The 13510-nt window shown below is 50.6% G+C and overlaps 7 protein-coding genes across 7 annotated transcripts; 5 read left to right on the forward strand and 2 right to left on the reverse strand.

The window, feature by feature from the left end:
- Positions 1–26: 26 nt before the first annotated feature.
- On the forward strand, positions 27–863 carry NECHADRAFT_86739 (uncharacterized protein; the record flags this gene model as incomplete). Its single annotated transcript, XM_003042709.1, has 1 exon — positions 27–863. One exon carries the CDS (start codon positions 27–29, stop codon positions 861–863), a length of 837 nt encoding a protein of 278 aa, XP_003042755.1.
- Positions 864–1776: 913 nt separating this feature from the next.
- Positions 1777–3302, forward strand: NECHADRAFT_86740 (uncharacterized protein; the record flags this gene model as incomplete). The annotated part of the gene is made up of 4 exons (XM_003042710.1): positions 1777–2223; positions 2274–2407; positions 2463–2947; positions 2980–3302. The coding sequence occupies 4 exons, from the start codon at positions 1777–1779 to the stop codon at positions 3300–3302; spliced, it is 1389 nt and encodes a 462-aa protein (XP_003042756.1).
- Positions 3303–3385: 83 nt separating this feature from the next.
- NECHADRAFT_52118 (uncharacterized protein) lies at positions 3386–4753 on the reverse strand (the record flags this gene model as incomplete). The annotated part of the gene is given in 2 exon segments (XM_003042793.1): positions 3386–4345; positions 4358–4753. Coding segments are annotated over 2 exon segments (1356 nt in total), but the record flags the coding sequence as incomplete, so codon positions are not given.
- A 1793-nt stretch (positions 4754–6546) lies between these two features.
- Positions 6547–7230, forward strand: NECHADRAFT_97328 (uncharacterized protein; the record flags this gene model as incomplete). The annotated part of the gene is made up of 1 exon (XM_003042711.1): positions 6547–7230. One exon carries the CDS (start codon positions 6547–6549, stop codon positions 7228–7230), a length of 684 nt encoding a protein of 227 aa, XP_003042757.1.
- Positions 7231–7918: 688 nt separating this feature from the next.
- NECHADRAFT_86743 (uncharacterized protein) lies at positions 7919–8992 on the forward strand (the record flags this gene model as incomplete). Its single annotated transcript, XM_003042712.1, has 1 exon — positions 7919–8992. One exon carries the CDS (start codon positions 7919–7921, stop codon positions 8990–8992), a length of 1074 nt encoding a protein of 357 aa, XP_003042758.1.
- Positions 8993–9654: 662 nt separating this feature from the next.
- On the forward strand, positions 9655–10734 carry NECHADRAFT_86744 (uncharacterized protein; the record flags this gene model as incomplete). Its single annotated transcript, XM_003042713.1, has 1 exon — positions 9655–10734. The coding sequence occupies one exon, from the start codon at positions 9655–9657 to the stop codon at positions 10732–10734; it is 1080 nt and encodes a 359-aa protein (XP_003042759.1).
- Positions 10735–11904: 1170 nt separating this feature from the next.
- On the reverse strand, positions 11905–13131 carry NECHADRAFT_86745 (uncharacterized protein; the record flags this gene model as incomplete). Its single annotated transcript, XM_003042794.1, has 1 exon — positions 11905–13131. The coding sequence occupies one exon, from the start codon at positions 13129–13131 to the stop codon at positions 11905–11907; it is 1227 nt and encodes a 408-aa protein (XP_003042840.1).
- Between the last annotated feature and the right edge of the window lie 379 nt (positions 13132–13510).

The following is a 13510-nucleotide window of genomic DNA, read 5'->3' on the forward strand; positions in this document are numbered from 1 at the left end:
TATCGCCTATGGGACCCGGTCAGACGATGCAAAGCCCAGTTTCCATCCCGGTACTAAGTCTCAACTGGTTTGAACAGCACGTCCTCGATTCGATACTACACCCTACTACGCGCTTGCTTATAACCCTCATATGGAAGACTGAGGCGTTCGACCACTTCAACGAAGGCGAGTTCGAATTGCTGGAGCACCTCCACGAGACTCAGGCCGGACTGCTGAGGGAATGGAACAGAAGGAACCGGGAGGCCGAAGAATGTGTTGAGGCTTCGAAGACAAACAGTCGCAAGCGAGGACCCGAGGACACGCCTGGGCCTATTGCCAAAAGGGAGAACAACAGTCTGCCGGTCATGCGAGAAAGCCGGGAAGCGACCATCGAAAACATACCACCCCTTCGAAGATATGACGCCATATACCTTATCGAGGGGGCCAAGGCCGACCAAGTCGACTACTACCCTGATCCCCCATGTCACTTGTTGCTCTCGTTCAGCGACGGAGACACTATGCGAGGCGCTTTTCACCTGGGAGATTTCGACGCCCTCCTATTCTTCGCGAAGCGCCCTCGTGGACCTTCAAACGACCGGGTGCCATTCATATGGAGGGGAAGAGATAGGGGCTGGAAAAAGACGTACTCGGGCTACACCAACAAAGGTTGGATACAATTCCTAGAGGACGGCACGTTTAGAGGGCGGTTTGATAAGTTTCACCTCAAGTTTGGGGGTCGAAGGGAGGGCGATAATTGGTCAAGGTCATATGACAACAGTGCTGAGCGCTTCTGGCTTGAGTGGAATAATTGGCATAACCCTGAAGATGAGATTGAAACGGCGGACGACTCGAGCGACTCCGAGGACTGCGACATGGAAGAATGAGCATGAGGTTTGCTGTCAAGATGATGGGTTACTTTTAAGCAAGATGCATTCCAAACGTCAAAGGAGTTAATATCTCTCTTCATTAGCTCCCAATTCAAGATTTCTCTCTGTTCTCCAGGTCCTAGTTCAAGCATCCTTATTTCCCTGCCAGTGTTCTTTTGACCCGATAAGGAACGATCTTCTTTGATAGGTATGAGAGAGCATCTCCTTGCTCGGACGGGGACTGCCATTGGGCACTAAGCAGGGACCCAGACCAATTATTATGAGTCCCCTTGTATACTCACCAAAGTTAAGATAAAGAAATAACCTATTCCTGTATTATTTTGTAAAGCCTTCGAGAGTGCTCTAATAATGGGGATGAGTCCCCGCGCAAGGAGAGTTGGGAATACTTCAGCTCAGGTCCCCAGGCCACAAACCTTTGTGACAGAAAAAGCGAGAGATGGATTTGGAGACATAGCACGTCTCATAACTCAAGAGATCCATTAGCATCATCATATATTCACGAAAATAATAGCAGCTTCACAAAATTGGTACATTAAGTCTTTTCTTTACATACCAGAGCCTCATTTCTTCCATAGAGCCACGATACCGAGCATGTACCAAGATAAGTACTAGGTACCCTTGATTGTCTACTCTGTGTCCTGGTTATTTCGTCACCCATCCACAGCAAAACCGCTAGTGCGGGAACTATTGAACCAAGTGCGAGTTGGGGGGCCACTAAGACTAAGACACTAACAGAATTAGCGACAGCAATCGCTTCTTTGTGTTACGAGCTTAACGGAGCTTCCCACGGGCGTGGTCTAGAAGCCTGCATCTTGACAATATTTATCTTCTTCTATTGCCTCCCGTCTCGCTTTCACTTTTCATTCTCCCTTACCTTTCTTTACTCTTCAAAGTTGCTCTACACAGCCATATGGAACGAATCGCTCGAACCTACTGCAAAGATGCAGTCATCCCCTCTTCAGGCAAGACGGCTGTCGAGGAAGCCATATACCAAGAACTACCACGAGAACTCGACGACGTGGTGGTCACTCTACCTACAAAACTCTGGAGCAGGCAAGCCATCACGTATGATTGGATAGATGGAGCGTACCGCGGCTCACAGGCACAGCGCCAAAAGGTCGCATCCGCCATCGAGGAATGGGAGTGGTATAGCAGTGTTTCCTTCATTGCTTCTCAGGACTCCGTGACTCGTCCGGACATTGTCATTTCTTTCGACCCTTCGCCGAATCAAGGGACATGGAGTCTTGTCGGGACAGACTGCTTGAAGGCGGCGCCGCGCACTGCCACCATGAACCTTGGTTGTATCAGCAACGATAATGAAATAACAGCAGCCGAGAAAGCCATCATACTTCACCAAGTTAGTGTCTACTCTGTTGGACTCCTTGATCTCGTCGCTGATTGTTCCAGTTCGGTCACGCATTAGGCATGCTTCACGAACATCAATGCCCAGCCAAAGGTGGAATCGCCTTGACAGGTGTCGATGCACTCGTGACGCTTTATGGCTCTCAAGGTTGGAGCGACGTCGATGTTAAAGAGCATATGTGAGTTCACTTACCACTCAACAGTCTCATCGAAATAACACTAACTGGGCGCCAGCATCAATCCACACAACTCAAAGGACATGACATCCCTGCGAGAAGTCGACACTCAAAGCATTATGCACTGCCCATTACCTGGAGTCATCACTGGCCGAGACTTTGCCATTGACTATAACTATGCACTATCTGACATGGACAAGGCCTACATAGCGCTCATGTATCCTCGGAGGTGGCCAAGTCAGAGCGCACCTCAATGGACATTGGAGGCAGCATTGACAACGATCGGTCTGGCTCAACAGACTCCATCCCTGGCAGAAAAGATCAAAGATCTGGCAAAGGCACCGAGAGCTGATGGGAGTATCGACCCTACCAAGATCCGCGACTTGGTTTTCAAGTGGGCGACTTGGTTTCATACACCCGGACATGCCACGGCAGGCGATTCGCAGTTATCGCAAGGCCCAGTTCTCAGGCACGACACAAGCGATAAAATTCCTCACGGAAGAAAGATGGAGCGCATGGAATTTTCAGAGAAGCTTATGAAGGGTAGGTTTGCCATTACCAGAAACACAAAGCAGCCACTGACAGTTTCGGCCCCATAGAGTACCTCGACGCCCAGAAAGACTGGGAACGCAAAAGGGATGAAGTGATAGGCGGCAGTATGGGTAGCCAAGGCTCAGACCCAGTGGCTGATATGAAGAAGATGATTTCAAACATGAGAGAGTCTGAGCAAGCCAAGCTGACTTCTAAGTACCCTGACGCTAGTGTGCGTGGGTATTCCCATTTTGTACGGGAAGGTCTTGGTCCCTTAGACAACGCCACTCGAGCAGAGATGCTCCAGGACGCCAAGGATGCTTTGCGGGAAAGCGCTACATCGTCCCTTTACGACACACGTCACTGAGAGATATAAAGAAGATAGTAAAAGCGTCGGTTTCAGGTACAGAGTCCAATTACGTTTCTTAGCAGCTCTACTCCCCAAGAAGCCTAATAGAGATCAAGCTGTTGTGGTGCTTGCTTACCCCAGAACTCTACACAAGCTGTCGTACTTCCAAACCCATTTACTATTCCGTACCCTACTCTCCGATAGCCTGTGCTCCCGAGCTCAGCATTAACTAGTACGAGCACTCGCGTACTTTGTGAGGCAAAGTCATCGACGTGCCCGAGCGCAAGAGCCAGCACTTCTGGTAGCTTTGATGAGATGTGTGGTAATTCTAGCAGCTCGTCCGCAAAGAATTTCCCCCGGATATTTCCCAGGTAAAGATCAACGTCTCCAAAAGCTGTGTCTCCAAGGGGATCTATTCGAGTGACTCGAGCAACTCGGCCTTTGACAGTGATGTGACCGCCCTTGACTGGACTAAACTCCTTCCTGGCCGTGAGCTCAAAATCAAGGTTTTTCGCTACTAGAGAGAACCCAGCATCGACAGAAAAGTGGGAGATGGGATACCATCTTATTTCTCCATCCTGCGACGCCCATGTCCAGCTTGGATGTCGCCGTCCCTGGGGTTTGTGATTCGGTCGTTGGGTGTGTCCCCAAGACAGCCCGTAAGCCAGATGAGACTCCCACAATCCGGCCAAGTACTGGTCTTTGATGTGCAGTTGATAGATCTGTGCGATTCCTGCAAGAGCAACTAGCCGGTCGTCGTACCTGGTAAACGCCCGCCTACTGTACGTCTCAACAATTCCTCTATGCCACTGCCCAGCCATGATAGCGCTGTCCGTGGTGTCTGGCCGAAGAATCATGGAAGGAATTGTGGGCAAGGCCATTGGTCTGAGGTTCTCGAGTCGGTATGTCTTGCGACATTCCCAGACGACTTGAGTCGAAGCAAAGTGCACGATTCGAGGCGAGAGAATGCGTTCTTGGTAAACCCAGCCACGACTATTGATCGGGCTATTCTCTACTATACGGGGAGGATCGGATGATATGATACTGGTCAATATGACGGACTATTCTTGGACTGACTGGTCCTGGTTGGTGATAGTGATAAAGGTTTCTCCTATTCCAACTGCGCTTTGGGTGTTGAAACAGCCTCCGAACCCGTCCCGAGCATGACTTGCTGAGACTGTGATGAATGCATTGTGATAGATGTCTCCCATCTTTACCGACTCGTTGGCCCAGTCTTCTTTGGAATCTTGTACGATACACAGGGCGTCGATCCAGATATAGCGCAGCTTCAGACGACGGGTGACCTCGATAGCGTCGCGGAACGTCGGCGTCAGCTCATTCCAGCCAATGCCAGTTTTCTTTTGGGCCAAGTTTGCCCAGACGGTCATGTACTTTGACAGGTTGGTGCCCCAGCGGTGGCTCAGAGCTATGTAGGGAGGGCAAACTTTTCCGACGTGGATGAGACGGACTGTTTTGTCGACATCAAGAAGTCGAGATGGAGCTGGCCGCGAAGTCTCCAATCTAAGAGGAGACTTGCAGTCGTGCGCACTACACTCATCCAGGCACGCTTGAATGAACTGAAAAGCTTCGGCTGATTTAGTATTGGTAAGTTGCGTATTGAGCACAGGGAGCCCAAGGGCTGCTGCTGAGTCTCCTAGCCTCGCGATGAGATATCGGTAAGTGGATCAAAATATCTTACCGCGAGGCGTCCAAACTTCCAGAACATCAATTTCGGCTGACAACGTCCCTTCCTCATCTATATCAATCGTCGCAGTGACCACGTTGCTCTCATGCATGTCCGACTTTCTTGTGCCAAGTCGCAAATTCCTGAAGTTGCCGATTCTGTACTTGTTAAAGATGCTGATAGAACTTGGGCAGATCTGGTAAGACAGGATATTGCACAGATCGCAGTAGGGTTGCATCTTCTCTAGGTCAACCCGGCTTGATACATGGCGATAACCTCCAGTTGAGGTCAAGGCCTGGGCCGTGATTCCTGAGCAGACATGGCAAATACGGCGTAGCTCATCCGAGGACTCATCAGAGTCGATATCCATCATGTCCATTTTAAAAGGTATTAACAATGACAGACCTTAGCATACGGATACGGAGATAGATGTTGGTCATGAGGTGAGGGATTAAATGAGCGAAATGCGGCTGCAAGGAGTGACGAGGCTGTCTGGAATTACTTGGCAGTTGATTCTTGTAGGAACATCATGCTCGGATATCATTTGCTCCACGGAGAGAAATGAATGACAAGATGCGTCCTAGGGTAGTTCACCGATATCGATCTTGTGAGCTATTCTCCCATTTGATGTTCCTTCAAATCACGCTTGACTGCATATTTCTCGTCACTTGAAATGCTGTGCGCATGTTTGATTGAGGATGAGATGAATTATGAGCAGTGTTACCGGGTAGGACGTCCATCGCGACAGTTGTAAGGTAGGCTTGCGATGTCCTTGAATGAAGTGGGGCGTACCGGTCTCCACTGTTAGGGCAATATCTGAGTTGCTCGCTAGTTTGGCGACAATGCGTTAATCTTACAGCTCAGTTTATGTGTAGGAAAGGTAGACTTGGTCGTAATTGGCCAGGATTCCTGTAAGGTACCTCAGTGGGTGGGTGCGGCGGGGATCGCGCTAGCGGCATCTTTCTCCGCGCTGTGGAGTCTGCAGTTGTTCTGCTATTGGCGTGTTGATAATCGGCATCTTGGGCCGAGCTCAAATATCACGGTCTGGCGATGGCTTCGCCAACACGCGTTGATGAGGGAGGTGTTGGCAACGAAGCGTAGGGGCTCTTCTGTCTGACCGAGGCACTACAAAACTTCTTTATTGAAACGTTTGACGGTGGACCTTTGACCCATTACCCGTACTCCACAATGGATGTTATCGCTCAAGTCGTTGTGCTTCTCACCGGCTTCATGAGCCGATGGGTTGAGTCGAACTACACTTTACCTTTGTAATCCATCCCGTGTTTCTCGCTATGACTTTCCTAGTCGATTGATCTACCCCACGTTTGTACTATCAAATAAGCAAGTTGAATCTCTAGTGTCGGATATCTTGCCGTGGCCGATTCGCGGCTCTCCTCACAGGAGTCGTAACACGACCTGGTCTATAAATGCGTCCAAGGGTCGCTTTTTGCTCCCGCCCGCCTCAGATTCTATTGAAACTGTGATTTTGATTAATTACCTCTCGCATAGAGCGATTCAACCTAGACCTTACACACCCTCTTTCGCCTGGTGTCTTTTCTTGCTACGTCTTTGACCAAAATGCCCGAATTCCCTGAGCCCATCATTTACAACATCAAGCCTACAAAACTGGTCCCTAATTCTCCGAAGCCGCTTCTTCTCTACAAGAATGTCTTTGTCCGCGATGGCAAAGTCGACGCTACCGCCGTCTTTGATACCTTTCGTGCCAATGACTGGGATGTCCAGTGGGTCACAAAGTACGGCCGCCAACAAAGGTCGCACTACCATGCTCAAGCCCATGAAGTAATGGTTGTCGCTTCTGGGCCAGGCCGTATTCGCTGGGGAGTAGCCGACTTGAGCGATGATTGGGAGAAGCACACCTATGGGGATGCCTACGAAGAGGGTGGCCTCGACCTCGAGGTCAACGTCGGCGATCTCTTTGTCATCCCAGCTGGCGTTTCACACAAGTCTTATGATCCGACAGCGACACACATCGAAGCCGATTGTTTGACAGGAGCGGCCCGCGGCATCACGGTGGAAAATGCAAGAGTGGCAGTCTCAGAGCTGCCTATGCGAGGGTTCGTCATGATGGGAGCCTATCCACGCGGCTTCTCATGGACCTGGGAGGAGACAGCTGGTACTCCAGAGGAGTTTGAGGCGGTTTGGGGCGTTCGTAACCCTGACTTTGACCCTGTTGTTGGCCAGAAGGGTGGCACAAACAAGTACTGGAAGAATCAGCAGAAAGGCTATAAGAGCGCGCTGTAGTGAGCACCGAGTTGCTAGTGTATTTTGAGAATGGTGTAGACATAGGATATTGGATTTGACAGTCTTTTGCGCGTCTGCGATGAGAGAGAGGTGGTGCCAGCTTGTTGTCGTCGTCAATGACGAATCAGTGTCAAAATGAGGAAACTGCTTACCACGTGGATAATCGATGACCCTCCAAAACATTACGACTGAGATGTTCTAGGCCACCCTGCGATGGCAGTCGTCGAGTGCTAAGCATTCAATTCGGGGGTAGACGCTAGTATCTGTTCGGCCTCCAGGAATGTGTTCCGGGATATGCTGTACAAGTCTTCATCACAGTAGCTTCGTGACTCTGATCACCGAGACAGTTTACGAGCAGTGTACCGGATTAAGCTTTCGATCATGAACCTTCCCGGCAATTGACTCACCGGGCTGAGGACAGGAATAAGCTTTCCTCCGCCCGTCTCTCTGGAGAGTCTTATTAGTCGTCTCAAGTTGACTCATTGGCTTTTCTTCATCTATAAAGCAAATCGATGACCTCCCTCGTTTCTGTTTCCCGAACTTGCCTCCATCTAGCATCACAGACTTCCACTTCGCTCACTAGACTTCTACTTTCTCGATCCACTACCCTTTTCAGGACATTTACAACATAGTTGTGAATACTCCGGCAAAGACTAGGGTCTGTTTTACCTCGGTTCCAGCTTCAAAGATGGATTTCTGCAATTTCCACCCATTTCCAAGACTCCCGACCGAGCTTCGGGTCCAGATTTGGGAGACATGCTTGCGCCCGTCTCAACGACACCGACCTGGTTTGCACTACTGCACGATTGGTAACGACAGGAGACTCGTACCCCTAAGCTGGGGCAAGTTCACCCGGTTGGAGAAACATAGTCGAGCCAGCCCAGACCACAGATCGGCCTGCCTATGGCATGCAGGGCTCTGGGCGGCTTGTAAAGAGTCGCGGTCCGTTATCATGGAACATTACCAGCTCAAGGAGTGGAACGAGTATCTGGAGATAGGCCCGCCGAAAAGGAGCGTTCCGGAGTACTACTACGCTGATGGGGGTAGTAGAAAAGAGATCCTCCCTCCATCAATGATCACTGTACGCGAAGGCCACAATGAGTCGTACCTCACAGTTTACCCTACTCGGGACATCTTCTGCGTCACTTCCGATAGCTGCGAATCAGCTTTTTGGTCAGGAGAAAGGAGGAATATCAATCACAGCCTCCATTATGCCACCACTACCTCCAGATCATTGGGTGTGCAAAATTTCGCCGTGGAGTTCGACCCTAGTTGGAACCGTTTCTTTCCAGACAAGATCTACACTTTGAAGGAGGAGAGGTCTGCCCGAGGTTACTTGGCGAGGATGCTTGAGGACCTAGCGGGTTGTTTATTTTGGACGAAACTATGGCTTATCGACAAGCATGTCCGTTGGTCCGCATCCCCTGGCAAGGAGGTTGGCCCAGTATTTTACGATTATGACTGCGAGTACGTTCAAATCGACGTGTCCGATACCCTTCCTGATCCCAACAGTGGGGCGAACGAGAGCCCCGTGGCATGCTTCATACGAAGGCTTGGAGAATTGGGAGATAGGGATTACACGGGGCGCTACATGCTTGCTGTGGACGATGAAGCCGACCCAGGTTTTTGGGCAGAAGAGCCCTCCCCCTTCTTGGTTAAGGAGTGGGTTAGGATCTTGGTTCGCCGAGACAACCAGGTCACCGGCGGTATCGATGGGTTAATTCAGAGTATGAGTTCTGGGAGGGACATTGAGTCGACTTAGACTTTAACAATTGAGGCACTTGATCCAATAATCCTCGCAACTGAAGGTGATATAGACGACGTTTAATCGGCCATTGGTAGATTTATGCGCTCATCCCCAACCATGGATGCCAACCAAGTAGGTGCCTTGTTTGGCTCTTCTCGCTTAAGTATATGTACTCTCCCCTGTGCGATGTGACGCAAAGGGTTTAGATCAGGCGGTACCGCGAAGAATAAAGCTCAACGATCTAGTCACGTTGGGGCAAACAATCGTATGTATCGCCTATCATGCTCTGGACTTCATGAGAAGCTTTGTGACTCCCGATCTCATCACTGAGACAACGCAGAGGTTTTCATGGAAATAGACCTTGTCGAATCAAGTTTCTTGGTTATTGACTCGCCGGTCGAGGACAGGAATAAGGTTTTCTACTGCATATCTCGGCGTGCAGTGTGAGATATCTCAAGTTGACTCACTCCCGGTGCCTTGGTTTGCAAAGAAATTGTTGAGATCTAATTCTTATTTATCTCAACCCTCATAGCCAAGGATAATAGATTACAACTTCTCTCTCCGGCCTCCTCTTCTATTGATCCATCACCTAACTCTACGCTTTCAACACATTTCGATTACAGCCATCAACATCACGGAAAAGAATCTCGTCCTCTCACGTCCGTATAATTTGCACAATGGTTTCTTCCATTTTTCACCCGTTCCCACGGCTCCCCGCCGAGCTTCGGCTCCAGATTTGGGAGAACGCATGCCTTCCATCTCAAGAACAGCGCCGTGGTCTGCACTACTTCAATCTTGACCATGATAAGAAACTCGTTTCGCTCGGCTGGAACCAGGGTACCTCGTCAGAGCTTCAGGGCCCCGCCGGCCAAGCCAGGAGATCCGCCTACCTATGGCATGGAGGGCTCTGGACTGCTTGCAAAGAGTCAAGGGAGGTCGTTATGAAGCACTGCCAGCTCAAAGAGTGGGGAGATCTCATAGAGCAAGCTGAGCGAGAAGACAAACGTGCCGGAAATTATAAAAGAATGGCTGCGATCTCTCGCTCGGTTGTTGGAGACGAGGGAGTTCCCCCAGGCATGGTCGTGATGCGGGAGGGCCATGAGGAGTGGTACTTCATTGTGTACCCTACCCGTGACATCTTCTGTGTCACTTCCGACAACTGGGAATCAGTTCTACGATCGTGGTCAATGTGGGATGCTGAGTATTATCTCCCTCTCGCCTACAGTGTTCTGCCATCCTTATATGTGGAGAATATCGCCTTCGAATTCGACCCGAGTTGGAATCACGACTTTCCAACATGCATACATGATTTGATGGAAGAGAAATCTGCTCGAGGCTGCCTAGCCAGGATGGTTGATTTCATGGTGAGCACGCATTCATTTCGCTTCAACATCTGGCTTGTCGACCAAACCGCCCGCTGGCGAGCAGAACCTGACCAGGTCGTCGGCCCAGTATCTCACGATTGCGATGGCGAGTATGTTCAGATCGGGGTTTATCATACTTATAATGACCTTGATGAAGGAGCGAGCGAGACCCCTATCCTGCAATTCATACAGAAGTTTGGGTCCTTGGGCGACTTTTACTACAGAGACCTCGAAAGGGGAGACTGGAGCCCTAGACTCGACTACATGCTCGATCGCCCTAATTACAGGGCTGAGAGTTCTATCGGACTTCTTGTGCGCCGAGACAACTATGTTACAGACGAGGAGTACTTCTGGTTCTACCCGGAAGATGAAGGAGAAGATGTTGGAAGTTGATAGAATGAATTCAAGAAATGGCCTTGAGCGCGACACCATGTGGTTGACAGCGGTCGGCTCATGCCTCGATCGCCCAACACAAAAACTTGACGAGTGATCGCTATCTCGGTATGTTCATGTCTCAATACCACCTGGACAATTGCCTCGCCCACCTCGCTCAATCCTGCGAGGGAGCAAACCCCACACCCAGCGCATCCCAAGGTATTGCCCTCAACGCTCGTCCTCTCTCTCTGACCTATCGCTTTCTCACAATACGCGTGCTGACAGACCTGCCAGCTGGGACGCAACCGGCTGGAACCGAATCCAGATACAGATGAAGATCTCTCGCAATACTGCTATCCCCGACCGTCTCGCTATGGATACTATTCTCGCCCATCCAAAGAACGGCTAATCCTCAGGGGCCACACCGTCTCTAATGGCAACCATGTGATGAGTTCCTTGAGACTTGACTCATGCCCCTGGCCAAGCATGTCCCTTCTTCTAGGACCGTCCTGTGCACCCTCTCCGCCGCCATCATCCCCTCGGTGGCACCGTCAATGGTCTCTGTTAGCAGGATGAGGGCGTGCGAAGTCAAATCCCAGCCGAGACACGCTTGAACACAACGAGTTTACTCTACAAACTGTCTATCAGCTAGCTCTACATGATCGATCCCCAATACTACATGCCTGCCCTGGATCTCAACCACCTTCTGCTTGCGTCTCCTACATTGCCTGAAGCCCACAAAAGACCAGGTCCCCGGGCGACACCACGTGGAGGTTGTAGGAGTCCGTCTTCGCCGCCCTTCCTCCAGGCTCCCCTTAGCCCTGATGGAGGCGCCCCGTTCTGGACTCAGACACACTGGCACTCTGGCTCAGCTGCGACTGGACCTTGGCTCAATCAAACCTCGCAAGTAAGATTGGCCACGACTCAGAAAACTCCGCAGAGAAAACTGGACGGTTGGGGTCTTTCTAGAATAAAATAGCTCAACCAAACCCGCAGGTAAGATTGGCCGTCTCTGGCTCAACTAACTCTCGCAAAGAAAGCTGGCCGATCTGCTCTTCTGCTTGCCACCCCGCCTATGACTCAACTAACTCTCGCAGAGAAAGCTGGCCGATCTTCTCGTCTTCTTGCTACTCCGCCTACGACTCAACTAACTCTCGCAGAGAAAGCTGGCCGATTGTTCGTCTTGAACTAGTCTCTCGCCTTGTAAATGTCGTCCCACTTGCCCTTCTTATACTCTCGCCGATATTCTCTGGGTGGGGAGGCCGGGGGTTTCGCTGTGCCTTCGAGCAGTGCTTTTGCCTGTTTTTTTGCCAATTCTGTGAGCGTGGGTTCGTCCTCGTCCTCGCCAAAAAGGGATGTCCAATACGCATCCATAAGCTCGATATAACAATCTCGCCTTTCTCTCCCCAATATACCCCCTTTGAATCGTGTCTCGACGTCGGCCTTGGCCACTTCGATGGCGGCTCTCATGCTCTCCCAATCGACGGCATCTTCGGGGCTCTTCTTATCCGGCTCGACGACCACGACCTTGCCATCCTTTTCAATGGTCTTTCGGTAATTCTTCGCCACTGGTGGCCGACTATGGCAAATCTCGTTGCGGTCGCTGTACTCCTTGATCCACTGTAGGTAAAGCCATCTTTCTATCCCTGCTTGCTTGCTCATCTTTTCGATGCGATCGAGGAACGGCGTCTGGGGTGGGGGAATCGCTTCGTCGTTGGCCTCGAGCCAGTTTTCCACCGCCTTTCTCTCGACCTGGACTCTTGTGTGAAGGCTCGTCACTTGTCGGCCATCGTGAGCCTTCCATCTTGCGTCCGCCTTGGCCTGATCCTGAGCCTTGATTTTCTTGTATTTGACGGGTCCTCTGAATGGCTCGCCTCTCTCCTTGGCTTCTTTCTTTGCTTTTTCCTCGGCCTCAGCCTTGTTGACTTTGTTCAGAGCTACGTACATAGCCTCAAACTCTGTAAACTCCTCGTCTCTGATCGCTTCTTCCTTCCCGGCCAGCGCTGTCAGTTTTATGGCCAACCAGTCGCCGTACCGGAACAGAAAACGATAATCGTCAACCGTCCTTTCTGCTGCTATTTCCTTGGAGCGAGAATCGTCGAGTTCGGCTTGTATTGATTCGAGTTGGCCTGTGAGTTTGGCAACTTGCTCGACAATAACCTCGCGCTCCTCCTTGATCTCCTTGATCTCCTTGGCTTGCTTCTGTTTCGCTTCGAAGAGTTCGAACGCACTACCAAGAAGTTGATCGTCAGCATCCTCCAAATCTCGGATTCTCTTTGCTGTTTTGAGAAGGTCATCACGTAGCTTTTGGGACTTGGGGGTGAGCTCGCTGTAGCCCTCCAGCCCGTTGATAACCTGATCCGCCACCTCGCCATGCTTGCGCTTTTGCTGCTGAATACTCTCGGAAGAAGACATGGTGGATGACTGGATGATGAAATAAAGTAAAAAAAAGTGTGTGAATGTGTGTTGTTTGTATTGATTGATTCGTGAATGCTTCGATGTTGATGATTCTGTAACCAAGTCAATTCCACTGTCGAAGGACTCGAAAGTCTTAGCAGACCGCATCGCTCGACGGAAGGTGCGGCATCACATCAGGTCTGAAGCATGACATCAGTTCTGGTCTGTCTAGCAGCGTCTATCACACAGGAACGTGGTTTGGATTAGGGAGTCGTGCCTCCCCTTAGTTTTCGAAGTTCGGAGACCGTGGCCAACACCAAGGTCGACCTTTGCGACGGTTCTTTTTTCTTTCTTCTCTTCAGCCATCCACAACCCCATCGCCGTTCTGGTAAGTTTA

Source organism: Fusarium vanettenii (genome assembly GCF_000151355.1).
Source record: "Fusarium vanettenii 77-13-4 chromosome 11 genomic scaffold NECHAsca_32_chr11_3_0, whole genome shotgun sequence".
NCBI classification, from domain to species: Eukaryota; Fungi; Ascomycota; class Sordariomycetes; order Hypocreales; family Nectriaceae; genus Fusarium; species Fusarium vanettenii.